The 20731-nt window shown below is 44.1% G+C and overlaps 1 protein-coding gene across 22 annotated transcripts in view; it reads right to left on the reverse strand.

Annotated features, from left to right (window-relative positions):
• TPCN1 (two pore segment channel 1) overlaps positions 1-20731 on the reverse strand; it is a 49938-nt gene that overhangs the window by 7755 nt on the left and 21452 nt on the right. For 14 of the 22 annotated variants that reach the window (XR_014931995.1, XR_014931996.1, XR_014932000.1 and 11 more), the window contains 19 exons: positions 19188-19312; positions 17118-17294; positions 15386-15499; positions 12775-12905; positions 12064-12152; positions 9936-9970; positions 9249-9307; positions 8259-8358; positions 7173-7289; positions 6215-6339; positions 5501-5549; positions 5239-5302; positions 4329-4373; positions 3189-3245; positions 3046-3099; positions 2461-2533; positions 2151-2258; positions 868-939; positions 37-126 (listed from right to left, as the gene is read on the reverse strand). Coding sequence is in view for 10 of the 22 variants with exons in the window: in XM_085509588.1 (XP_085365714.1) it covers positions 37-126; positions 868-939; positions 2151-2258; positions 2461-2533; positions 3046-3099; positions 3189-3245; positions 4329-4373; positions 5239-5302; positions 5501-5549; positions 6215-6339; positions 7173-7289; positions 8259-8358; positions 9249-9307; positions 9936-9970; positions 12064-12152; positions 12775-12905; positions 15386-15499; positions 17118-17294; positions 19188-19312 (1684 nt within the window). In the remaining 12 variants the exon portion in view is untranslated. Of the gene's footprint in view, positions 1-36; positions 127-867; positions 988-2150; positions 2259-2460; positions 2534-3045; positions 3100-3188; positions 3246-4328; positions 4374-5238; positions 5303-5500; positions 5550-6214; positions 6340-7172; positions 7290-8258; positions 8359-9248; positions 9308-9935; positions 9971-12063; positions 12153-12774; positions 12906-15385; positions 15500-17117; positions 17295-19187; positions 19313-20731 lie in introns of all 22 variants that reach the window. The other 8 variants (XR_014932003.1, XR_014932002.1, XR_014932001.1 and 5 more) reach the window with 5 other exon arrangements.

The raw sequence follows: 20731 nt of genomic DNA on the forward strand, positions 1-20731 counted from the left end.
ACACACTGCAGACAGGGATGGATTTGCAGCACTCACTTGCAGCAGTTCGGGTAGACCACACCAGCAAAGAATTCCATGCCAACAATGGCAAAGCAATAGTAGAAGATCAGCAGGGTTAAACCTAAGCTGCAGGCAAAAACCACAAAAACTGTAATACTGAGAGGTTACTAAAGTAGGGAAAATACAAAGTCACAGGCTGGTTGCTGTGGAAGGAATTCCCAAGGGATAGGAAGCAGCACTGAAAACCCACACACCACCCTCTTTGCCAGCATCACTCTGCTGTTCTTTGTGTGTTCATTTAAAAGGTCTTTTCAAGGAGTTTTCACTCACTCAAGGCAGAAATGTTCTAAAAAAATTATAGAACAATCTGGATTTCCTCCCAGTCTGTATTTTTTCTGCTAGAAAAACTGTGGAGGAACTTTAATTAAAAACCAACACACTGGTTCTGCCCTCTCCACATTCTCAAAAGCTGGGACAGTTCCAAGAACAACACTCTCTACCTAAAATGCTCTACCCAGATCTGCTCAAAGACAATAACATGCAATGATGCCCCACACAAACACCAAGCTCCTTCTCTGCCCCACAGTTTCACAGTAATGCTCTAAAGTGTATGAAGGACAAGGAAACACCTGTGACTGAATGTATTCGTGCCAATACTCGTCACAAATGGGACTCCCTCTAATCAAATTCAGGGGGTAGAAAAGTTAAACATCAACTCTTACTTATCCTTATAGAAGCAGGAGGTGTCCCGGAAGAACTTCCCATCACAAATTGCTCAAAAACAAAAACAAAAAAAAAAAGGGGGACCACAGCCCAAGCCAATAAACGTAACCCCCCTTTCTCCATTCAAAGAGAGTGAATCCATACCTGGCCATCCTAGGAAACAGCTCAAACATAGTGTCCAGGACATTCCTGTAGCGTTTCTTCAATTTAAAGAGTCTGAAAGGAGAAGCCAGAGCTTACATATGCACTGCAACTTCTCTGGAGCTGGTGGGAATATTAAAAAGAATATCACAGCTCTCCGAACCTCCCAGGTGAACAACGAGATAAGGTTTTCTGACACCAAATTAACAGGATCTCTACTTGCTCTAGTAATCTCTGTTTACTAAACAACATTCTGAATGCCTGCAATCCATCCAGGTAGGTGCCTTCAGGATTAACGACTCTCAAGGAAAGACCCCCACATCCTCTTATGCAGCATGATCCAAAGATTTTAAAATTATTCCTATTTTTTAGGAAAAAAAAAGCCACTAGAGTCTCAACTGCACAGAGTCAGGACTCAATACTCCTTTCCACAGACACAAACTTTTCTGAGTTTACTCTGTGATCAAATAAAAACTGATGAACGGAAACCACAGTGAGCCTGCTAATTTCAAATTTAGTGATGTCATCAGCTGTTATGGAGAAGCAAAGCTGCCAAACACAGGCTTTGGCAGGGGGCAGCAGAGAAAACATTCCATCCCCCCACTGGAGCATCAAATTGTTCTTTAAATCCTCATTGAAGAGCTAAACTGCATTAGCTTGTCTTTAACAAAGCAATACTTTGCTTCTCAAATGCCTTCCACCTACAACTCTCCCAGTGGTCTACAATGGTGAATGGACCTTAAAACAAGAGGGTTAATCAGACAAATCTTAGTGAACAACAGAGGCTACAAGCCTCAGCCTCACTTAAAGTGAAATGCAGCCAGAGCAGGGTTGTACTTCACCCCAGAAAGCAGTATCCTTTGAAAACTGTAATTTCAGGTAATTCAATGGAAATTATTAAATTGGCTCAGACTGTTTCACCCTGACAGAGTAGATTTTCTCTGAACAGCATCAGACAATTCAGAGGAGGTGTAAGAACCCCATGAAGGCAGACATAGGGTAATCTGCCCCTGGTAAATCCCTTGATCTCTATTAGAGATCAGCTTAAGCTCCAAAGCACGGGATTTCATATCCCATCTGAAGTTTTTGTTATCATTCATTTTGATAACACTGTCTAATCTCATTACTCTACATGATTTGTGTTTGCCATGGTCACATACCCACAGAGCAATACTTGCCCTCTCCTGGGTAGGAGCTCAGTCCCCAGCTGAAATGATGGAAAACAGACATTGCTGTTTTCTTCCCCACCTGTTCTTTGTGCTCCCCACACTGTGTCCCTGTCTCACCTCAGCAGCTGAAGAGGTCGCAAGACAACAATGAAGTAGAATGGCTCCATGTTGAACGCCAGTGCCATAAGCCCCAGGAATGCAAACAGGGTGACTGAGAAGTCAAAGCTGGAAACAAAAACAACAACAACAAAAAGCAAGAGCAATGATATGTCCCTAGTATTTCAGCAGAGAGGAGGCACTTGGTGTTGCTTCACCCTAACAGGATGCACAAGGCTAAGAGCAGAAGCCTGCGCTTGCTTCCTGTTAGTAGTCAGTCTTTCTAACGCAGCAATTTTTATCACCTCTCAAAACATTACTGTACACTCACAGATTCCAGCCTGAGGACAGATACTCAACGGGTCCCAGTCCAGTGGTTTTCAGGAGCAGCTCCACACCATAGACTGTAAATCAATTTGAGAGTCATGAACAAAAATAAGCAGCATTACATGGAGGGCTTATACAAAGGCTTGCACTTTGCACAGATGAGCAGCCTTTTGAACAGAGGAATGCTGAACACTGGTTTCACAGACACCCAACAGCCATCCTTACTCTTGGTGAGATGAAAAGGACAATTTCCCTCTAAAACAACAGATTTCTCTACAGTGGCCTACAAAACAGTTAACTTGGCTAACATGCTATAACATGGTTTCATACATAAGGCCAGAACATTGTGCCAGAATTCAGTCCTGCCTGTGCACTTCCTTTTATCCCATGAAAAAATATCTAGCATATGGATGCTATGGGTAGCCTAGGCTTGGCCTGCAGAGAGAGATCTCAAAGAGGAACTATCTACTTTCCCCTCTGTTCTGGCAGCATACTGAGTGTGTTCTCTGGAAACAGAGCTGTCTATTTCCTTACTCCATCCTCAACTTATTATGAAACGACAAAACCATGTTGGGTGGCATCAGCTTACTTGTGAGGAAGACTATGTAGCTCCACGGGACATTCCTGGAGAAGAAATTCCCTCCTGCAAGACACAAGAAGAACTTTTTCTAGCCTTCCCTTTATTCAATCACCCAGCATCATAGCCAAGAAATGCGCTGCTAAGTTTCCTACCTTGCAGCATGAAGGTTTCAACAAGAATCCAAATTCCATTCACAGCCACCACAGTATCTGAAAAGCAAAGTAAAAATCCATTACAAAAACACTCCTGTATCAGATGATAACTACTACATAGGTTAACAAAAAGATTACAATATAAGGCATGCAGAAGGGGTAGTATTTCCAATTCAACTAACTTAAACTGTAGCTTGGAAGAGTCTCAAAACTCCTACCCAGACTTTTGTCTCCAGAAGGAAAGAAACCAAACAAAAACAATGATCTGAATCATGCTCAGCCATTTTTTACCAAAAATTATTTTACACACAGGTAATAACACAGCAGAACATTTCAGCTTCATCCCAGTTCTGCAACAAGATCTTGAGAACCACTATGTCCCCAGCAGCACAGGACAAAGAAAGTGCTCCAAGCAATGCTAAGCCACAGTCATCTTGGTTCCATCACTGCTTCCCACCATTCAAACCCAAGATCTGAAGGTGCAGGATGTTACCTTTTAACACCAATCTCCACACACCCCTACCCTCTCTTTTGCTTATCATTTTAATTTACAAAAATCTCTCCCCTCCAGTGCTCAAAAACAGCCAGCAAATTACTGAGTAGGAAGGGATTGTTTAGGACACAAGAAGCAGTAAGTGTAAGACACGAGTAAGCACTCTCTTCTCAAGAGCAAAGAATCATTATCCCTGGAAGTCCAGTTGCCAGTCCCTCCAGCAGCAATGATGCATGCACCTTCTGAAGGCTAAACCGGCCAACTGGCAAGACAGTTCCTTATCCAGAACCCTTCAGTTCAAGACAAAAACCTCAAGGCTTATGAAAGCTAACCACCAATGTAGCCAAATGCAACAGGCCAATTCCTCCACAGTAAGATCCACAAGAACATGGTGAAATAGTGAAACCCGAGTCTCTCCAGAAGACTCAACACAATGAGAGTTGCAAATTCAAGCTGCAGTAGTGGTTGGTACAAGCACACATTCCCTCCCTCTCTATCCAAACTCCGGAATTCATATAGGAACTATAGCTCAGCCCAAAGACAAACCCTCCCCACGCTGCATCCTTCAAGGGCCCAGCACAGACTGCATTCCTGACCCATGCAATCAAGGGAGCATCACAGAGAAACAGCTTGTTGCTCCTACTCACACATGGTGTATTGGAATACACGTGAATTCACAAGGATGTTGATGCCTAAAGGAAGGAAAGCATGACAAAATAAATGTTTAAGCAGTCTTCTACACCTTACACATCATACCAATCCTCAGCACAAAAATTAATAGATTGTAGATTAGAAACTCTTTGGGACCAAGTTGAAATTACTTGAGGAATTTTAGTGGCAATGAACTCCGTACCCTTAACCTACAGATGCCTTCTCCCCACCCCCATATACCAGTTCTGTGATGTGGACAGAGGTAAAAACATCTGATGAAGAACAACCCATCTTTGGAACAACACATGCTGTCAAGAAAGAGTAAATGCTGATATAGGCAGGACACTTATGGCAGCTGTACATCTGAATCAAGATGTTAACTACTCCCCTCCAGCATACAACACTGAAAACAAAATTACAAATAAGAACTTATTTCTGAATGGCTACATTCAATCAGGAAACTTCGGGCATGGAAGATAAACCACACTTGCAAGGCAGATTACATTTCCGATCTCCTTCCCCACAGCTGCACTTGATCTGTATGAGCACAGCATTCATATAATGGGACTAGGAAGCCTAGCAGCTTCTGTGAAAACAGAAGCCCCACTCCACAATCTCTGCTCTGAGTTGCTACCTGGGATATGGAGGAAGAAAAAACCTGTGAGCTCTGCTAGACTCAGTAACCATAAATCCTCTGTGCTGGGAAACCTCTATGCTGATAAAAGAAAACAGCCCTCCATGATCTCACACAGGGTTTAATTCACTACTGCCAGGAATTATCTTCTACATAAAACGAGGAAGCTCTTTCAGAGGACTCTGTCTTTGTATTAATTTTTACAATATATATTAAATATATATATTTAATCTTATTTCAGCACATGCTGTTATTAAAACATAGCTTGTTACCCTTAAAAATAAGGAATGCTGTCCGTGGAAGGTCATCAAACCAGTGCTCACGATTTCGTTTTGCCTGGAAGCACAAGAGCCATGATCAAAATAAATCAGTGCTATATCCACATGGAACACACGCAGCGATGGAGACCCACCTTATCCCTACCATCTGCTTTTAAATTGCCTTTGTTTCTTTCCCAACTTCTCTTTAATCACTGGCCTCCTTTGCATTCCTTTCCCCACACATTTCCCCTATTCTCCACCCATATGCACCTACCTTCCATTTTAAGCCAACAACTTCATAGAAATTGTAAAAATCCTTCAGACTGCAAAATAGAAAGAAACATCTGATCAGAGACTTGGAGTTGATTAAAACCTTAATCATCCTTGTCAGGCATCATCAGTAGAGAGTCCCTGGAAACTGTATACTCCTTATCAGCTGTGACTGCAGTTCTAATAACTCAACACTGACCTCTTCCTCATCTGGCCAGAGGTTACCGGCTGACAATACTCAGAATGGCATGCAATGCTACCTTCTTCTGTAAGATCTAAAGCCCACAGAGAAAACTGACAGCTAAACTCTGGAACTCTACCACTGAGGAAAGACCTCAGGCTTAGATAGCAAGCTCCAAGGAACAGAGATTGCACTACTGTCCATAAAGAAATCTTGGACAAGATTTAACAAGTCTTAACTACTTGTGTAACCCTTTTCAAGCACTTTTGAAAATGTTATTTTCAATGTAAAAAAAAAACGAAAAGAGACACAAAATCAAAGAAACTACAATGTAAGTGCTTATTTAGGTGCTCCCTGTCAGACCTGTAAACAGCTTTTAGATGTTGGAAAGCTAGGATGCTGAAATTCTCAGGCTTTTAGTGATATCATTAGGTGTCTACATCTAAGAATTCAGCCTTTCTCCTTATGCCATTTTCAACACTTCTTCATTACACATTAAGGCACACAGCTCTGGGTGCTACAGTAAGACCATCAGACCTGAGTAAAGGAGTATTGCTTTGATTCAGTGCTTTAAAAGTGAGATATCGCTCCCGGGTGCACATCTGAGGCTTGTAAAACCGCAACAGCCCTTCAAAATGCCTGAAGGAAATCCCAGATGGTCTCTAGGGAAAAAGAAAAAAAGGAATGTCATGGGTAGGGACATCAGACAGAAACATATACTGACTAGCATATTGAACTATCGCTCTGGATTTGTTTTAAGCAGGGTTTCTAAATGACCACAAGATGCTATGATAACTGACCCCCAAAGTACCAGAAGCTATTTATTTTAACCTGCTGAGTTTATCCCAGAACACAGAAAGCTCTCCTGGCAGTTGGTTCTTCCAGCTCATTAAGAGCTGTTCTCTGTTGCACCCACCCTTTAAGAGCTGTACAACCAGATATCCCAAGCAGAGCTCAACCACTCTTCTTGGGAAATCAGATGTCCTAACAGGTCCCCTATTACTACCACCTTTTTCAGACTATAAGTTCTTCTTCATAAATCCTTAATACAACCAACGTGCCCTAAATATGAATGAATTCACTGGAGGAAATACAATTATTCTTGAGCCCTACCTCTTTTCCCACTCCATAAGTTAAACAAGAAACCAACTCTCTCCCAAAGCACTCTGTCCCCCTAAAGAATTGTTTGCAGGTGAATTAGTACTGTCTTCACACCATCTATTCATGCAGTAGCTAGCAGCTGGACTGTACGTCACAAGTCTAACACACTCCTCCTGTAAGCTCTGGTGCTCAACAGACAAGTCCTCAAGTCACCCACATGGAAACAGGAAGAAATCAATGACCACCTGCACTCCAGGACAAGCTTCTCTCATTTTATTGAGGTACTTCCATTGCCTTGCATAGGGGCTGATGTTGAAATCACTTTTCTCCAGAGGCTGACCTCCCCACCTGCCACACCACAAGCTGCTCTCAGCCCCTCTGTAGTACACTGTACCTGTTTGGAGATGAGCAAGCGGTAGGCATGCTGTATGGCTGTGCGCTTGTGCAGCAGCAAAGACTTAAACTTCCTCTTCTCAATGTCATTAAAAGTGTCAAACACAACAGCAAGAAGCTGCAGAGAGAAGATGAGACATTTGATCATTATTTGCAACAATTTGAGACAGGAGCTCCTCAAACAGGCAGGAGCATCCAGTCTAGAGAGAGACAGCCTGCAAGAGGAATCCTATAAAGTGCTATGCTGGCTGAAGCAGAACAGAGTTAGTGAGGTCTCACTGATCATAAAGCCAAAGAAGGCCTGGTCTCTTAACTATTCACTATTGTTTTCCATAGCTAAGGCTACACCTCATGTATTCTAACAGAAAAGCAATATTAAAAGGTTTGCTAAAATGCTGAAAATCTTCCCAGAAAGTGGGTTTTGAGGGCTGCTGTCTGGACTCATCCCTTATACGGGAGCTTTGGTATACATGTCAAAACTAACCCTCCATCTAGTATGGCAGTAGTGAAATCCAAGCCTTTTCCAGGCATCAAAATCATATCCCCTGGGTTGCAGAATTCCTCAACAACTTAGAAAACCCCTTTTGCACTGCCCACATCCTCACCTGAGCTGGTTTTGGCCCTGCCCTGGATGATGCAAGAAACAGAGAAAGTATAGCAGCCACTGTCATACTCCATGTGTCAGCACTCTTCAAATCCTGCCATCCGTAGCAATTCCACCCCTTTCCAACTGATTTACAAGGGATTTCAGGAAAGTCCAAATAATAAAATGCTATTTTACAATGAATAATTAAGACAGGGAAGGGCACTACACTTTGTATAACAGAGTATGCCACTCCAAGCATGATATTAATGTGATGAAAGTTGAAAGACACTCAATATCATTCTGTTTTCTGTGATTTAGTTCATTTCCTTATGGCCAAATACAAGTAGGCTTCTATCAGTAGATAAATTACCATTTCTAGAATTATTCTGCCGAAGAGTCTCAGATTATTTTAGAGCGCTTCTGGGAACAGGGAAGACTCTGTTGGGCAATGAACTCCAAATTAGGGCAGAGAGAAGTCAAATGCTTTAACAGGGTACTCACCAAGTTCATAATGAAGTACAATTCGATGGAGAGATACACTATGAAGAAGACACATGACCAAGGGTTCCGAGCATAAGACGGCATCATCACATCAGGGAAACTGTATCCAAAAGACAGACCGAAGCACTCAAATCCTACACTTCCCACTACATAGGTAACACCTTGTGTGCGCACCCACATTCATGGACCTGCACTTCTTTGCAAATCACAGTTGCTTACAGCACTAGCAACAAGCAGCAAGAATATGGAGGCACAGTAAAAAGAAAAAGAAAGAGCAAATTTCCTGCACATCCCAAAAAAACTAAGTGGATTTGTAGCATGGCTAAGGATTTTAACACATAGCAATGACAGCAATATAGCCCTGGTATAAGGAGAACTACAGAATGACAACCTCGTCGTTGTCGTGGGGCCCGGAGTTCGAATCCCCCCTGTGGGCGCAAGTGGTAGAAGTGCCGCTCTGCTACACAGAGGCTCGTATCCCGGGGGCTGGACTCGATGATCTCTAAGGTCCCTTCCAACCCGCACGAAACTATGAAACTATGAAACCTAAGATTTATTGCCTTTTGCTGATTTTCTAGTCCTCAGAACTCTCCCTAACAGCAGGTCAATATTTACTCACTGTTGTTATCCCATTTTTACTAGATAGGGGAACTGAAGCAGAGGAATAAAAAGTTACTTCACAACAATAAACCGTCATCTAACAAAGGAGTACAAACAGAAACTTTCCCTCCTTTGACCCAGGTCTAATCTTGCCCTTGTTGCCCTCACAATGATGAACTGGCCTGAGTGGCCTAGAGATAACTCTGTATTTGAGGTCACAGCGCCCTTAAAATACCAGTCCTTCCCATGCAGGCTAACCTAGGAAAATCTCTCTCATGCAGAGGGAAGTGGTTATATTTGTAGACAGCATTTCTGCAAATAAAGTCTCGATTCTGCTAGGATTTCTTCTGGGATAAAAGGAAAGACACACTTTTTTAGTTCCAAACTTACTTTGAAGTGGTCAAAAGTACAAAGAGATTCACGAGGCTGTTCTCCAAGGTATTGAAGTACTAAAAGAAAAAACACTCATGATATAATGCAAGCAAAATTTCATAGTGACATTTCATTCAAAAAGAAACTAGAAAACCAGCTCGTCAATACAGGCACTTCTACAGTTCCCTCATGCCTCCTAGTAGGAGGGTACTTTAGCACTGGTCATTTTTAAAGGCCCCTGAAAGGTGGTATATGAAGGCTTAAAACAATTAAAAGCTAATCTACACATTTTGCAGTAATCACTCTCAGTAAGTTACAGGCTTATAACACAGCAGCAACTAGCGGCTGCTGGACTTTGACAGTCACTGCCTGGAAAAGTGATAGATACCCCCCTTCCCTGAGGACAGGAGCAAGTGGCTTATTTGACTGAATTAAGACACCAAGAACAAGGAACAATTACATGAAAGCTCCCTTTGGGACTCTGAGGAAGTTCCATGTACTGTTTTCCTTCCCAGCAGGTGTTAACCCTGGGTAAAACTGCCAGCTGCCTTGTCAGACACACCCTCTGCACTTCTTCTGCAACAGCTAACATCTGGCCTCCCAGGTCACCATACAGAAATAAGCCACATCCACACAGTAATACTTGATTCTTAAACTATAGAAGATAGCACTTCAGCACCCGTTCAAAGAATCAGTGACACTCACCGGATCCAAGTGGTTCGGAGAAAACAAGTAAAAACCTACAGAAACAGAAGGAAGGAGAGAGAAGAAACACAGAGTCTGTTTAGTTTCAAGCAAAATCAAGGGATCTCTGTTCACAAAGAATGAAGTCACACCAAGAACCAGAAAGCCATTCTCTTGCATCATGGAGAATATCATAGAATGGCTTGGGGAAGGAACCTCCAAGACCATCAAGTTCCAAACCCCATGCCATAGGAAGAGGGCTGCCATCCACTAGATCACACAGCCCAGGAACCCATCAAGCCTGGCCTTGAATGCCTCCAGGGATGGAGCATCCACGACTTTTCTTTGCAGCCTTACCACCCTCTCCATAAAAAATATCTTCCTAATGTTTAACCTTAATCTTGTTTTAATTTAGTCTGTTTTAGTTAAAGGTCATTCCCCCTTGTCCTGTTAATATCAGACCACGTAAAAAGTTGGCTCCTCCTGACATACATTAAGCTTCCTTCAAGTACTAGAAAACCACAGTGAGATCTCAATGGAGTCCTTTCTTCTTCAGGATGAAAAAGCCAAGCTCCCTCAAAATTTCAACATAGAAGAGGTGCTCCAGCCCTCTGAGTAACTTCATTACCTTCTTCTGGACCTTCTCCTACAGCTCTGCATCCTTCTTGTGATGAAGGCCCCAGGCCTGGATGCAGTACTCCAGACAGGGCCTCACAAGGGAAGAGCACAAGAGGACAATCTCCTCCTTGCCCACTGCCACCCCTCTGTTGATGCAGCCCTGGATAGGCCTTCCAGTCTGCCAGAGCACAATGCTGCTCATACCCAGCTTTTCCTTCACCAGAACCCCGAAGTTCTTCCCAGCAGGGCTGCTCTCACGGAGTTCTCCCAGTCTGTATGCTTATCTGGAATTTAAAGTTCAAGGAGGGAAGGTTTAGACTGGATGTCATGGGGGAGTGGCGAGGTGCTGGAACAGGCTGCCCAGAGAGGTTGTGGAGTATCCTGAAAGTGTTCAGGACCAGGCTGGATGGGGTCCTGAGTAAGCTGGTCTAGCACCAGATCTGGAGGTTGGAGGCCCTGGCTGTGGCAGAGGGGTTGGAACTTGATGATCCTTGGGGTCCCTTCCAACCCAAGCCATTCTACAGCTCTATTATTGCCCTAACCCAAGTGCAACACCTAGAACTTGGGCTTGTTGAACATCTTTAAGTTCCCATGTGCTCACTATTAGAACCTGTCCAGAATGCCCTAGATGACTCCCCTTCACTGTGTCAACCACACCATGCAGCTTAGTGTCATTAGCAAACATGCAGAGGGTGCACTCAAACCCATCATCTGTGTCACTGATAAAGATGTTGAAAAGCATCAGTCCAAAGACAAGCGGGAAACCACTCATGACCAGCCTCCATCTGGACACGGAACCATTGACCACAACCCTCTGGCTGTGACAATCCAACCAATTCTTTGCCTTGGCTTTCCTGATCCCATCCCAGATTATCCAAGCAGCAAAGAATCATAGAATAGCTTAGGTTGGAGGGAACCTTCAAAATCATCTAGTTCCAACCTCCCTACTGTGGGCAGGATGCTAACTACTTGATCAGGCTGCCCAGGGATCCCACCCAACCTGGCTTTGAATGCCTCCAGGATGGAGCATCCTATATTCTGTCCAGGCCACCCATCCCTGCTTCCATTGCCTGTACTTTTCCTTCTTCTCCTTCAGGTTGACCATCAGATTCTTATTTAACCACACTGGCTTCCTGCCTCTCCTGCCTGGTTTCCTACATGGGTGGATGGAGAGCTCTTGTGGCCTCAGAAAGGTGTCCAAAAAGAGCTGCCATCTCCATTCCATTCCTGTGTTTCTAAGGACAGTTTCCCAGATGATCTCATAGTTTCTTTAAAGAGCTGCAAATTTGCACTCCTGAATTTCAAGGTCCTGACTTTTCTCTTTGCCAGGCCCATGTTCCTCAAATACCTGGAAGGTCTTCTCCATACTTGTTAATACATCTCAGTGACATTTCACCGATCTTTTAGGAAAACAGTCATTTTGAAGATAGGACTGTAACAGGAATGCTACAGACATGCCTTCATGGAAGTTTTAGACTAAATTTAAGTTGACAGAGCATCAGAAACGCATACTTCCATAAATAAAACTCACCCAGAATGGCAAAGATCACCATGAAGAAAAGCAGAAGGAGAAGAATGTCAATAAATGGTGGGAGGGACTGGAAGATCTGACGCAGGTTTCTGAAAATGGAGAAAACATTAATAAACTAAAACTTGCATATTTTATCTTCTATATGATAAGTGGGGGAAAAAAAAAAAAACAACAACAAAAAACCCCACAAACACAAAAAAACAAATAACAACAACAACACAGTACACTTGAGAATGACCTTCCTCTCACACCTTCTCCAAGTATTAAAGGTAAAGAGCAAAGTAAACTGACTTCAAGCTACTTATCTTCCCTTTGCAGTCAGCTCAGGTACTTCAAGTGATGAGAATTACTCTGTCAGCTTTCTTTCCCCAGACTCAAGACACTACCTTTGTAATGCACTGAGCAGCTTAAAAGGCTGAGCCAGAGGCAACGCATCCCCATTCGCATGTAGTGGTCTTTGAGGTAGCTTATGCTGATGAGGATAGTACATAAAAGCTTGTGTTCTGCAACTATAGCTAAAGTTACTACCTACAATATTTCCCTACATAGACAAGACAACAAGTAAACAATCTCAGTTACAGAAGATTGCTGAGAACTGAAGTGCTCATGAAAGATGCTTCTTTTCCCTGAGGCGCCTGCAGGACCAGCATGCTTTTCCTCCACCCTTGCCATAGGCATGAGAACGGAAAACCCAGTGATCTGACCACTCACCTCCTGACTGCACCACAGTAGCGGCAGTCTACCAAGAAGATGCAGCGCAGAGCTCTCGTTATGCGGACATGTGAGGTTTGGCGCACCAACACCACAATGGCTTCTATAAACTGTACAAACAGCACACAAGTCTGCAAAAAAAGGGGTTTAATGAGAGGCACAGCTCCAGTCTTCCTTAGGAAAGACAAAGCTCTCACTGATCACCCATTTCTTCAGGCAACTGCAAAGTGGGAAGGGTCTCCAAGAAACCTCACATGAATCATATGGCAGCTGAGACACGTCTGTAAGCTGCACTTCTACAGTAAAGGGCAACAGTTACTGTGGTTCTTTGGTCCCCAAAGATGCTGATGGAGAAACACTGACAATCAGATGGCTGTCAGCAGCTTTGTTGATGATGCAAAGCTGGGAGAAGTTACTGACTCACCAGAAGGTTGTGCTGACATTCAACAAGACCTGGACAGGCTGAGATACAGGGGGGAGAGGAAGATGAGGTTCAACAAGGGCAACTGTAGGGCTCTTACACCTAGGGAGAAATAATCATGTGCAACAGAATAGGTTAGGGGCTGACCTGCTGGAAGGGTGCTCTGCAGAGAAAGATCTGGGTGTCCTGGTGGCCAACAGGTTGGCCATGAGCCAACAGTGTGCCCTTATGGCCAAGAAGGCCAATAGTATCCTGAGATACACTGCACGGAGCATGGTTTGCAGGGCAAGGGAGGCTCTCCTCCCCCTCTGCTCTGTCATGGGGAGGTCACATCTGGAGCACTGTGTTCAGTTCTGGGTTCCCAGTCTGAAGCAGACAAGCTACTGCTAGAGAGAGCCCAGTGGAGGCCACAAAAATGATGAGGGACCTGTGGCATCTGCCTTATGAGTAAAGGCTGAGAGACCTGGGACTGTTCAGCCTGAAGATGATAAGGCTGAGAGGGGATCTTATAAATAATTATTAATATCTAAAGGGAGAGAGTCAAAAGGATGGGGCCAGGTCTTTTTTGGTGGTGTCCTCCAACAAGATGAGGGGCAATGGGCACAAGCTCTAACGCAGGAAGTTTCATCATTATGACCTAGACAGGCTGAGACATGACCCCAGGAGAACCTTGTGAGGTTCAACAAAGCCAAGTGCGAGATACGCATCCAGATCGGGGCAATTCCCACTACCAATACAAGCTGGAAGATGAAAAGATTGAGCATAGCCCTGCCAAAAAGGACCTGGGGGTACATGGCAACTGGACATGTGTCATGGAGTTATCTAGATCAATCTATGTCTGTGATGGGGGGGCAGTAGGCCCGTGGGCCCCCCAGCCCCCAACAAAATGGGAAGGAGAAAAAGGGAAAGGGGTAGGGAGATGGGAGCTGGGCTCAAGGAAACAAACAGAGAAGCAGCAACAATCTAAGGAGGAAAATTTATTTTACTAACTACGATATTGGGATACAAGATAACACAATATAATACAATCTAATTGAAACTGAGGCTAATAAATCAAGCAAAATGAGAGAGAGAGAGAGAGAGAGAGAGAAAGAGAGAGAGAGGTTTCTGAAGACCAAGAAGCCTACTTTGAAATTGAAGGCACCCTGGCTTGGAAGCACACCCACACCTGCTACCAGGCAGTGAGAGAGAGAGCCAGCATCACTTCCATGACGTGTTTCCCTCTCTGACCGTGAGGTCCTCTGGGACGTGCAGTTCTTCTTCTCTGTGCTCCACAAGATGTTATGATTTGTAATATGAATAGCAAAAATTATAAAAGCCATGACAACATGAGCCACCACTGTGCCCTCACAGCCTAGAAAGCAGACCATACCCTGGGCTGCATCCAAAGCAGCATGGCCAGCAGGATGAGGGAGGGGATTTGCCCCTCTGCTCTGCACTGGGAGACCTCACCTAGAGTGCTGCATCCAGATGGGGAATGGTCAGTGCAGGAGAGATGTGGAGCTGTTGGAGCACTGCCAGAGAAGGGCCACTGAAATGCTCCAAGGGATGGATCACATCTGTCCCACAAGGACAGGCTGGGAGAGCTGGGACTGTGAGAACCTGAAACCTGGAGAAGACTACAGAGAGATCTGAGGGAGACTTCCAGTATCTAAAGGGGAGCTGCAGGAAAGAAGTGGACAGACTCTTTATCAGAGTCTGAAATGACAGAACAAGGGGAAACAGTTTCAAAGTAAGAGGGTAGATTTAGATTGGATATAAGGAAATGTCTTTTACAGCGAGGGTGGTGAGGCACTGACAAAGGCTGCCCGAAGACGTGGTGGAAACCCCATCCCTGGAGACATTCAAGGCCAGACTTGTGCCAGGCTCTGAGCAACCTCATCAAGCTGTAGATATCCATGTTCATTGCAGAGGTGTTGGACTAGATGACTTTTAAAGGTCCCTTCCAACTGTTAAGGATTTTATGATTCCATCTGAACATGAGAAAAAATTTTACTTTGAGGATGACAGAGCAGTGGAACAAGCTACAAAAAAAGTTTGTGGAGTCTTCTTCTCTGGAGATATTCAAAACCTACCTGGACACTTTCCTGTGCAACACGTTGCAGGGAATCTGCTTTAGAAGGAACTGCACTAGATAATCTCCAGAGGTCCCTTCCAACCCCTACATTTTCTATAGTCCCATGAGCTTACCTTCACCATAGTCCTCTTGTGTCTAATGAATGTGTGGAAGCCCAGCCATCTCATCTTCATTGAGAGCTCAAAGACTACCACCATTAATGCAAACAGCTCCAGGGTTGCATGGACCTGTTAGAATACAGCAAAGCTTAAACCAGTGCTTCTGATTACTTACACAAGCACAGAGGCCATGCTTCTGCCCCCTCTTTCTCCAAGAAGCATGTGAGTTTGGCAGCTTGGGACTGCAAAATTTTAGCTGAAGTGCACAAAGCAGAACTGCAGAGATGATTTACACAGAGAAGAGTTTTCTCTTGAAATAACCACAGACAGTATTCTGATCAAGCTCAGGAAAAACACAGGAGCATCTTGCAGCAGGGAAGGACCCCTTCTCTATTGGGACTTGTAAGAAATTTCTGCCTTTGTGGTACATTTTACAACTTCCACTTTAATCATAGCTTAAAATTCAAATGCAGTTATGCAGCTCTGACTCATTTTAAGGAACATTTAGATTCAAAGGCTGTCAAATTCTTTTACATCTTGATACATACTCAGGGTGCCACTAGCAGCTCCAAAAGCAGATGTAAATTCTCCCTCTAGGATCAACAGCTCCTAGCACTGTGCCTGACAATGGTACCTTACGAAGCAGTTGTGGACCAATACTATACACCCCAGCTTGTCCATTCCTTCTTGAAAACTGTATTTTTTTTATATTTTTTTTGAGGGTTAGATGTAAAACTTCAAGTTAAACACGTGTTAAAAAGAGTTCTGACAACTGCAGGAAGAGCGGACATGAGAAGGTTTAGCGACTTGTCCCATGCTGAGAACCAGTGTGTTCTAGGCCTATGCACCCACTGGTCCTTGTCATGTCATTGGATATCACTGAGAAGAGTGATATCCATCCTCCTGACACTCACTCTTTACATGCTTACAACATTAATTGAAGTCACCCCTCAGTCTCCTTTTCTCAGCGCTAAAGAGACCCAGCTTCCTCAGCCTTTCTTCATCAGGGAGATGCTCCACTCCCTTTTACTGTCTCTATGGCTTTGCACTAGACTCTCTCAAGCAGTTCCCTGTCCTTCCTGAACTGTGGGGCCCAGAACTGCACACAATATTTCAGATGCAGTCTCACCAGGGCAGGATAAAGAGGGAGGAGAACCACTCCTGACCTACTAACCACAGCCCTTACAATTTCACCCCAGGATGCCATCAGTCTTCTTGGCCACACAAAGGACACAGTGCTGGCTCACAGTCATTCTGCTCTCTACCAGGACACCCAGACCCCTATTCCCTATGCTGCTCTCCAAAAGGTCAGTCTCCAACCTGTACTGGTACCTGGGGTTGCTCTTGTCCAGATGCAAGACTTGCCCCAGTTATATTTCATTAAGCCACCCAATCAAAGCACACACACATTCCTGAGCTTTCTCAAGAAAAACAACAACAACAAAACAAACAAACAAAAAAACCCACCACCCAAACATTCTTCTACACAGCTACTAAAGTTAAGATCTACACAAACTTGGTAACTAGAAAAGTGTAACTTTCAAAGTTGGTTTATGCACCTCAGATGAAAAAAAGAAAAAAATAGCATGTTTTGTTTGCTGGCATATCTGCTGTCAACCATTTTACAGAACAAGCCAGATGGTTCTCTTGCTACTGCTACCTTCTTCTTCTCCTTTTAAACTTTTTGTACTCTTACCCATCCCTGCAAAACATGCAGAATTCTACATTATGCCCCCAAAGTACTTACAAAGATGCCAAGACGGAGCATAGGAACAGCTGGTGCCTCGCAGAGAGACAGCAACAGGAGAAGCAGAGCAGCACTCAGCTCCATTAGGTAGAAAAGGTGATTGTGTGCAAAGAGGTAGGCAGCAAGTGCTTTGGTATTTTTGGGGTGAGTGAAGAATTTATCATTATTTTCTCCTTCCTATGGCAGTAGGGATAAAATGAAGGGAACAGCATTAGTGATTCAGTACTATATCAGAGCTTTCCACCTAACTTTACATAGTTCCCAGAGTATTCCCACTTTACAGTCTGACGTTCTTCTGCTTACAAAAGAATACTGAAGATGCACGGGGCATCCCCTTCCATTCATAAGCACATTTCGGCAATGAAACTCATCAAAATCCACAAACCCCCATTTTGGGAACTCTCGAGTCTTTTCAAAAACAAGAGCAGCTGCAGAAAGCTTTATAAAGGCAGGCAAACTTCAGTCTGCATCCCAACACAAACACTGCGTGTCATTTACTTGTAACCATCTGCATATGTCTGCAGCCTTCTTTGATTAAACTTCTCCAGGACAGAACACAAAAACACATAGATAAACTATAGAGCACATGGCTGACAGATGCTCTGCTCCTTATCTTGGCCTTATCTTGTGTGAAAACATGCTTCAGAACAGGCAGTAAAGGAATATGAGAAGGGAAACAAACTCCACGAAAAATTAACATGTATCTATGCTGATTTGTCACTCTCTCTTAACAAGAAATCTTGATATTAAGGGGTCAAATATTCCATCTGAACAAATTGCCTACAGCTGATTTTAAATAGCTGCATCATCACTATTTTCACTCCTATGAAAAAAGCTTAGTTTGCAGAGAATTTAGAGCAGTTTACACTTAGAACCATCCAGCAGCTTTTTTCTGGAGCCAATGGTCCAAGACAGAGGGCTTCTGTCACTTATAGGAAACTGTCCTAAGAGATCACTTTTCCCCAGCTGTGATATTCATGTATATATTTATTTAAACATATTTCCAGGTAAGCAATTACTGTAAGGATATTAAACAACTACTATTGCAACAGAATAATTGTGATTGCAAATGGATAATAAGACTGGGAAACAGGACAGAGAGGAGGCATTTGAGATTCAATCAGGAGACGGTCTTAAGTGCTTCTTATTTTGGCATCTCACAGGCAAGCTCATATTCTGAGTAAAAGCAAAAAAAAAACACTGCCAGGTCAGGGAGTCAGATTGTGGGCAGGACAAAAGCAGCAGCAAGCTCCATCCAATGCCAGCCCCCCAGTCCAAGGGAGAGCAAGCTTAGATCAGCAGGACATTCTTATTCATGTCTGAAAAAACACATTTGCAGAATGAAAAAACAGTAGCCAAACGATTATAAATGTGACTGGACAGTAAAGGCCTCCTATTTAGACAAGATGTTTGCCTGCAGCTACTGGTTCACATAAACAATCTGCATACTTTTAAAGTTACCTCTACTCCATTTCAAGGACACTGTAATTATGGCCATTGGTCAAGGCAGGAGCAAAACTAATCTGCATCCGAAGGGCTAAGCCTGCTGTGTACATTAACATCAGACACTGCAACAACTCACTGAAGCTTTGCAGAGCATCTCCAGTAATCATGAGTTAGCCTAGGAGAGGCTGGGGTTACCATTCTATTGCCTTTGCTGCTCCAGCATACAAATAAGCTGAAGCATTACCAAGGTCCTAGCATACCAGGCCATAATGTGTCAGGGGAATGATATTCCTCAGTTCTGCAGGGTAGGAGCTTGGAGGAGCAAACATCAGACACTGCAGCAATTTAGGCAACAAAGTCAATCAAGTCCAAAGTACCTAAAGTTGCAATGCAACTCTCCTTAAGAGAACAAAGAGGAACAGGGAGGAAGGACGGCCAGGGAGCCAGGACCACCAAATGTCTTGACAAACCCTTTGAGGTACGCTCTGGCATATTCCCATTCTTTGAGCAGACTCCTTTCTAAATTTTAAATAAACCTGGAGACTGAAGCCCTTCTTATAATCAAGAACTATCATAACATCAGAAAACCATTTTTTGCACCGCACACCAAGCATCAGGGCTCACCTGGAGGTAGATTGCTGCCTCTTGGTAGTTCATTTCCCAGTTGTATTGGGCAGAGCTCTGCTGTGCACAGCAGTCCCCTGGAGCAGGGCTGGATGCATCATTAGTAATGTCATAGCTACCTCCATCTGTAGCAGTACAAAAAGAGAAAAACTGGTTTGCAATTAAGTGAGTAGAGATTGATCAGGGAGAATACCAAGTAGCCAGGTAGTAGGACAAGATAAAAGCATAAAGATGTGACAGAGAACCCAAAAAACTGGCAGTTTGTACGCAGAGTAATGGACCATTCCAACAGGATCTTTTAGAAGACACACTAGGACTCAGCACTGACATCAGAATGCCCCTAGAAAAATCAAGAGAAAAGACAGAATCCCATTTAACGCAATAAGTGGGTCTTTGGCACAGGAGAATATAGAATCGCTTGAGTTGGAAGTGATGTTTAAAGGCCCCTTCCTTGGCCAACACCTCTGCAATGCACAGGGACACCCACAGCTCCAACAGTGCTCAGAGCTCTGTCCAGCCTGACCCTGGCTGTCTGCAGGGATGGAGCATCCACCACCCCTCCAGGCAGCCTGTGCCAGTGCCTCATCACTTTCACTGTAAAAGACTTTCCTTATATCCAATCTAAACCTACTCTCTTTTACTTTGAAACTATTTCCATTTTTCCTATCTCAACAAACCCTCCTATAGAGTCTGTCCTCTTCTTTCTTGCAGCCTCTTTAGATACTGAAGGCTGCTCTCAAGTCCCCCTGGAGCCTTCTCTTCCCCAGGCTGTACAGCCCAAGCTCTCCCAGCCTGTCCATGGAGGTGATCCATCCCTTGGAGCATTTCAGTGGCGCTTCTCTGGCTGTGCTCCAACAGCTCCACATCTCTCCTGCACTGACCATTCCCCATCTGGATGCAGCACTCCAGGTGAGGTCTCCCAGTGCAGAGCAGAGGGGCAAATCCCCTCCCTCATCCTGCTGGCCATGCTGCTTTGGATGCAGCCCAGGGTATGGTCTGCTTTCTAGGCTGTGAGGGCACAGTGGTAGCTCATGTCCAGCTGCCATCCACCAGCACCCCCAGGTCCTTTTTGGCAGGGCTGTGCTCCATCCTTTCATCCCCCAGCTTGTACTGCTAGTGGGGATTGCCACGATGGCGGTGCAAAACCTTTCATGTGGATCTGCTGAAGCTCCCATCCCTTGGGTATGTGGACTGTACCATACAGCTTGGTGTCATCTGCAAACTGCTGAGGGTGCACTCAATGCCACCATCAATGTCATTGATGAAGACATGGAAGAGTGCTGGTCCCAGTACTGACTGACCCCCTGTGGGACATCACTCATCACAGATCTCCATCTGGACATTGAGCCAGACATTATCACTATGACCTCTACTCTGTAGGTATGATCTCACAGCCAGTTCCTCATTCATCAAAGAGTCCACCCGTGAAATCTGTGTTTCCCATTTGGAGAGAAGGATATTAGAGAGGGACCATGTCAAAGACCTTACTGAAGTCCAAACAGATGACACCAGTACCACTTGTCCACTGACAGATATACCACCAC

Source organism: Coturnix japonica, chromosome 9 (genome assembly GCF_054131305.1).
Source record: "Coturnix japonica strain WE chromosome 9, WE-NBRP24, whole genome shotgun sequence".
NCBI lineage: Eukaryota > Metazoa > Chordata > Aves > Galliformes > Phasianidae > Coturnix > Coturnix japonica.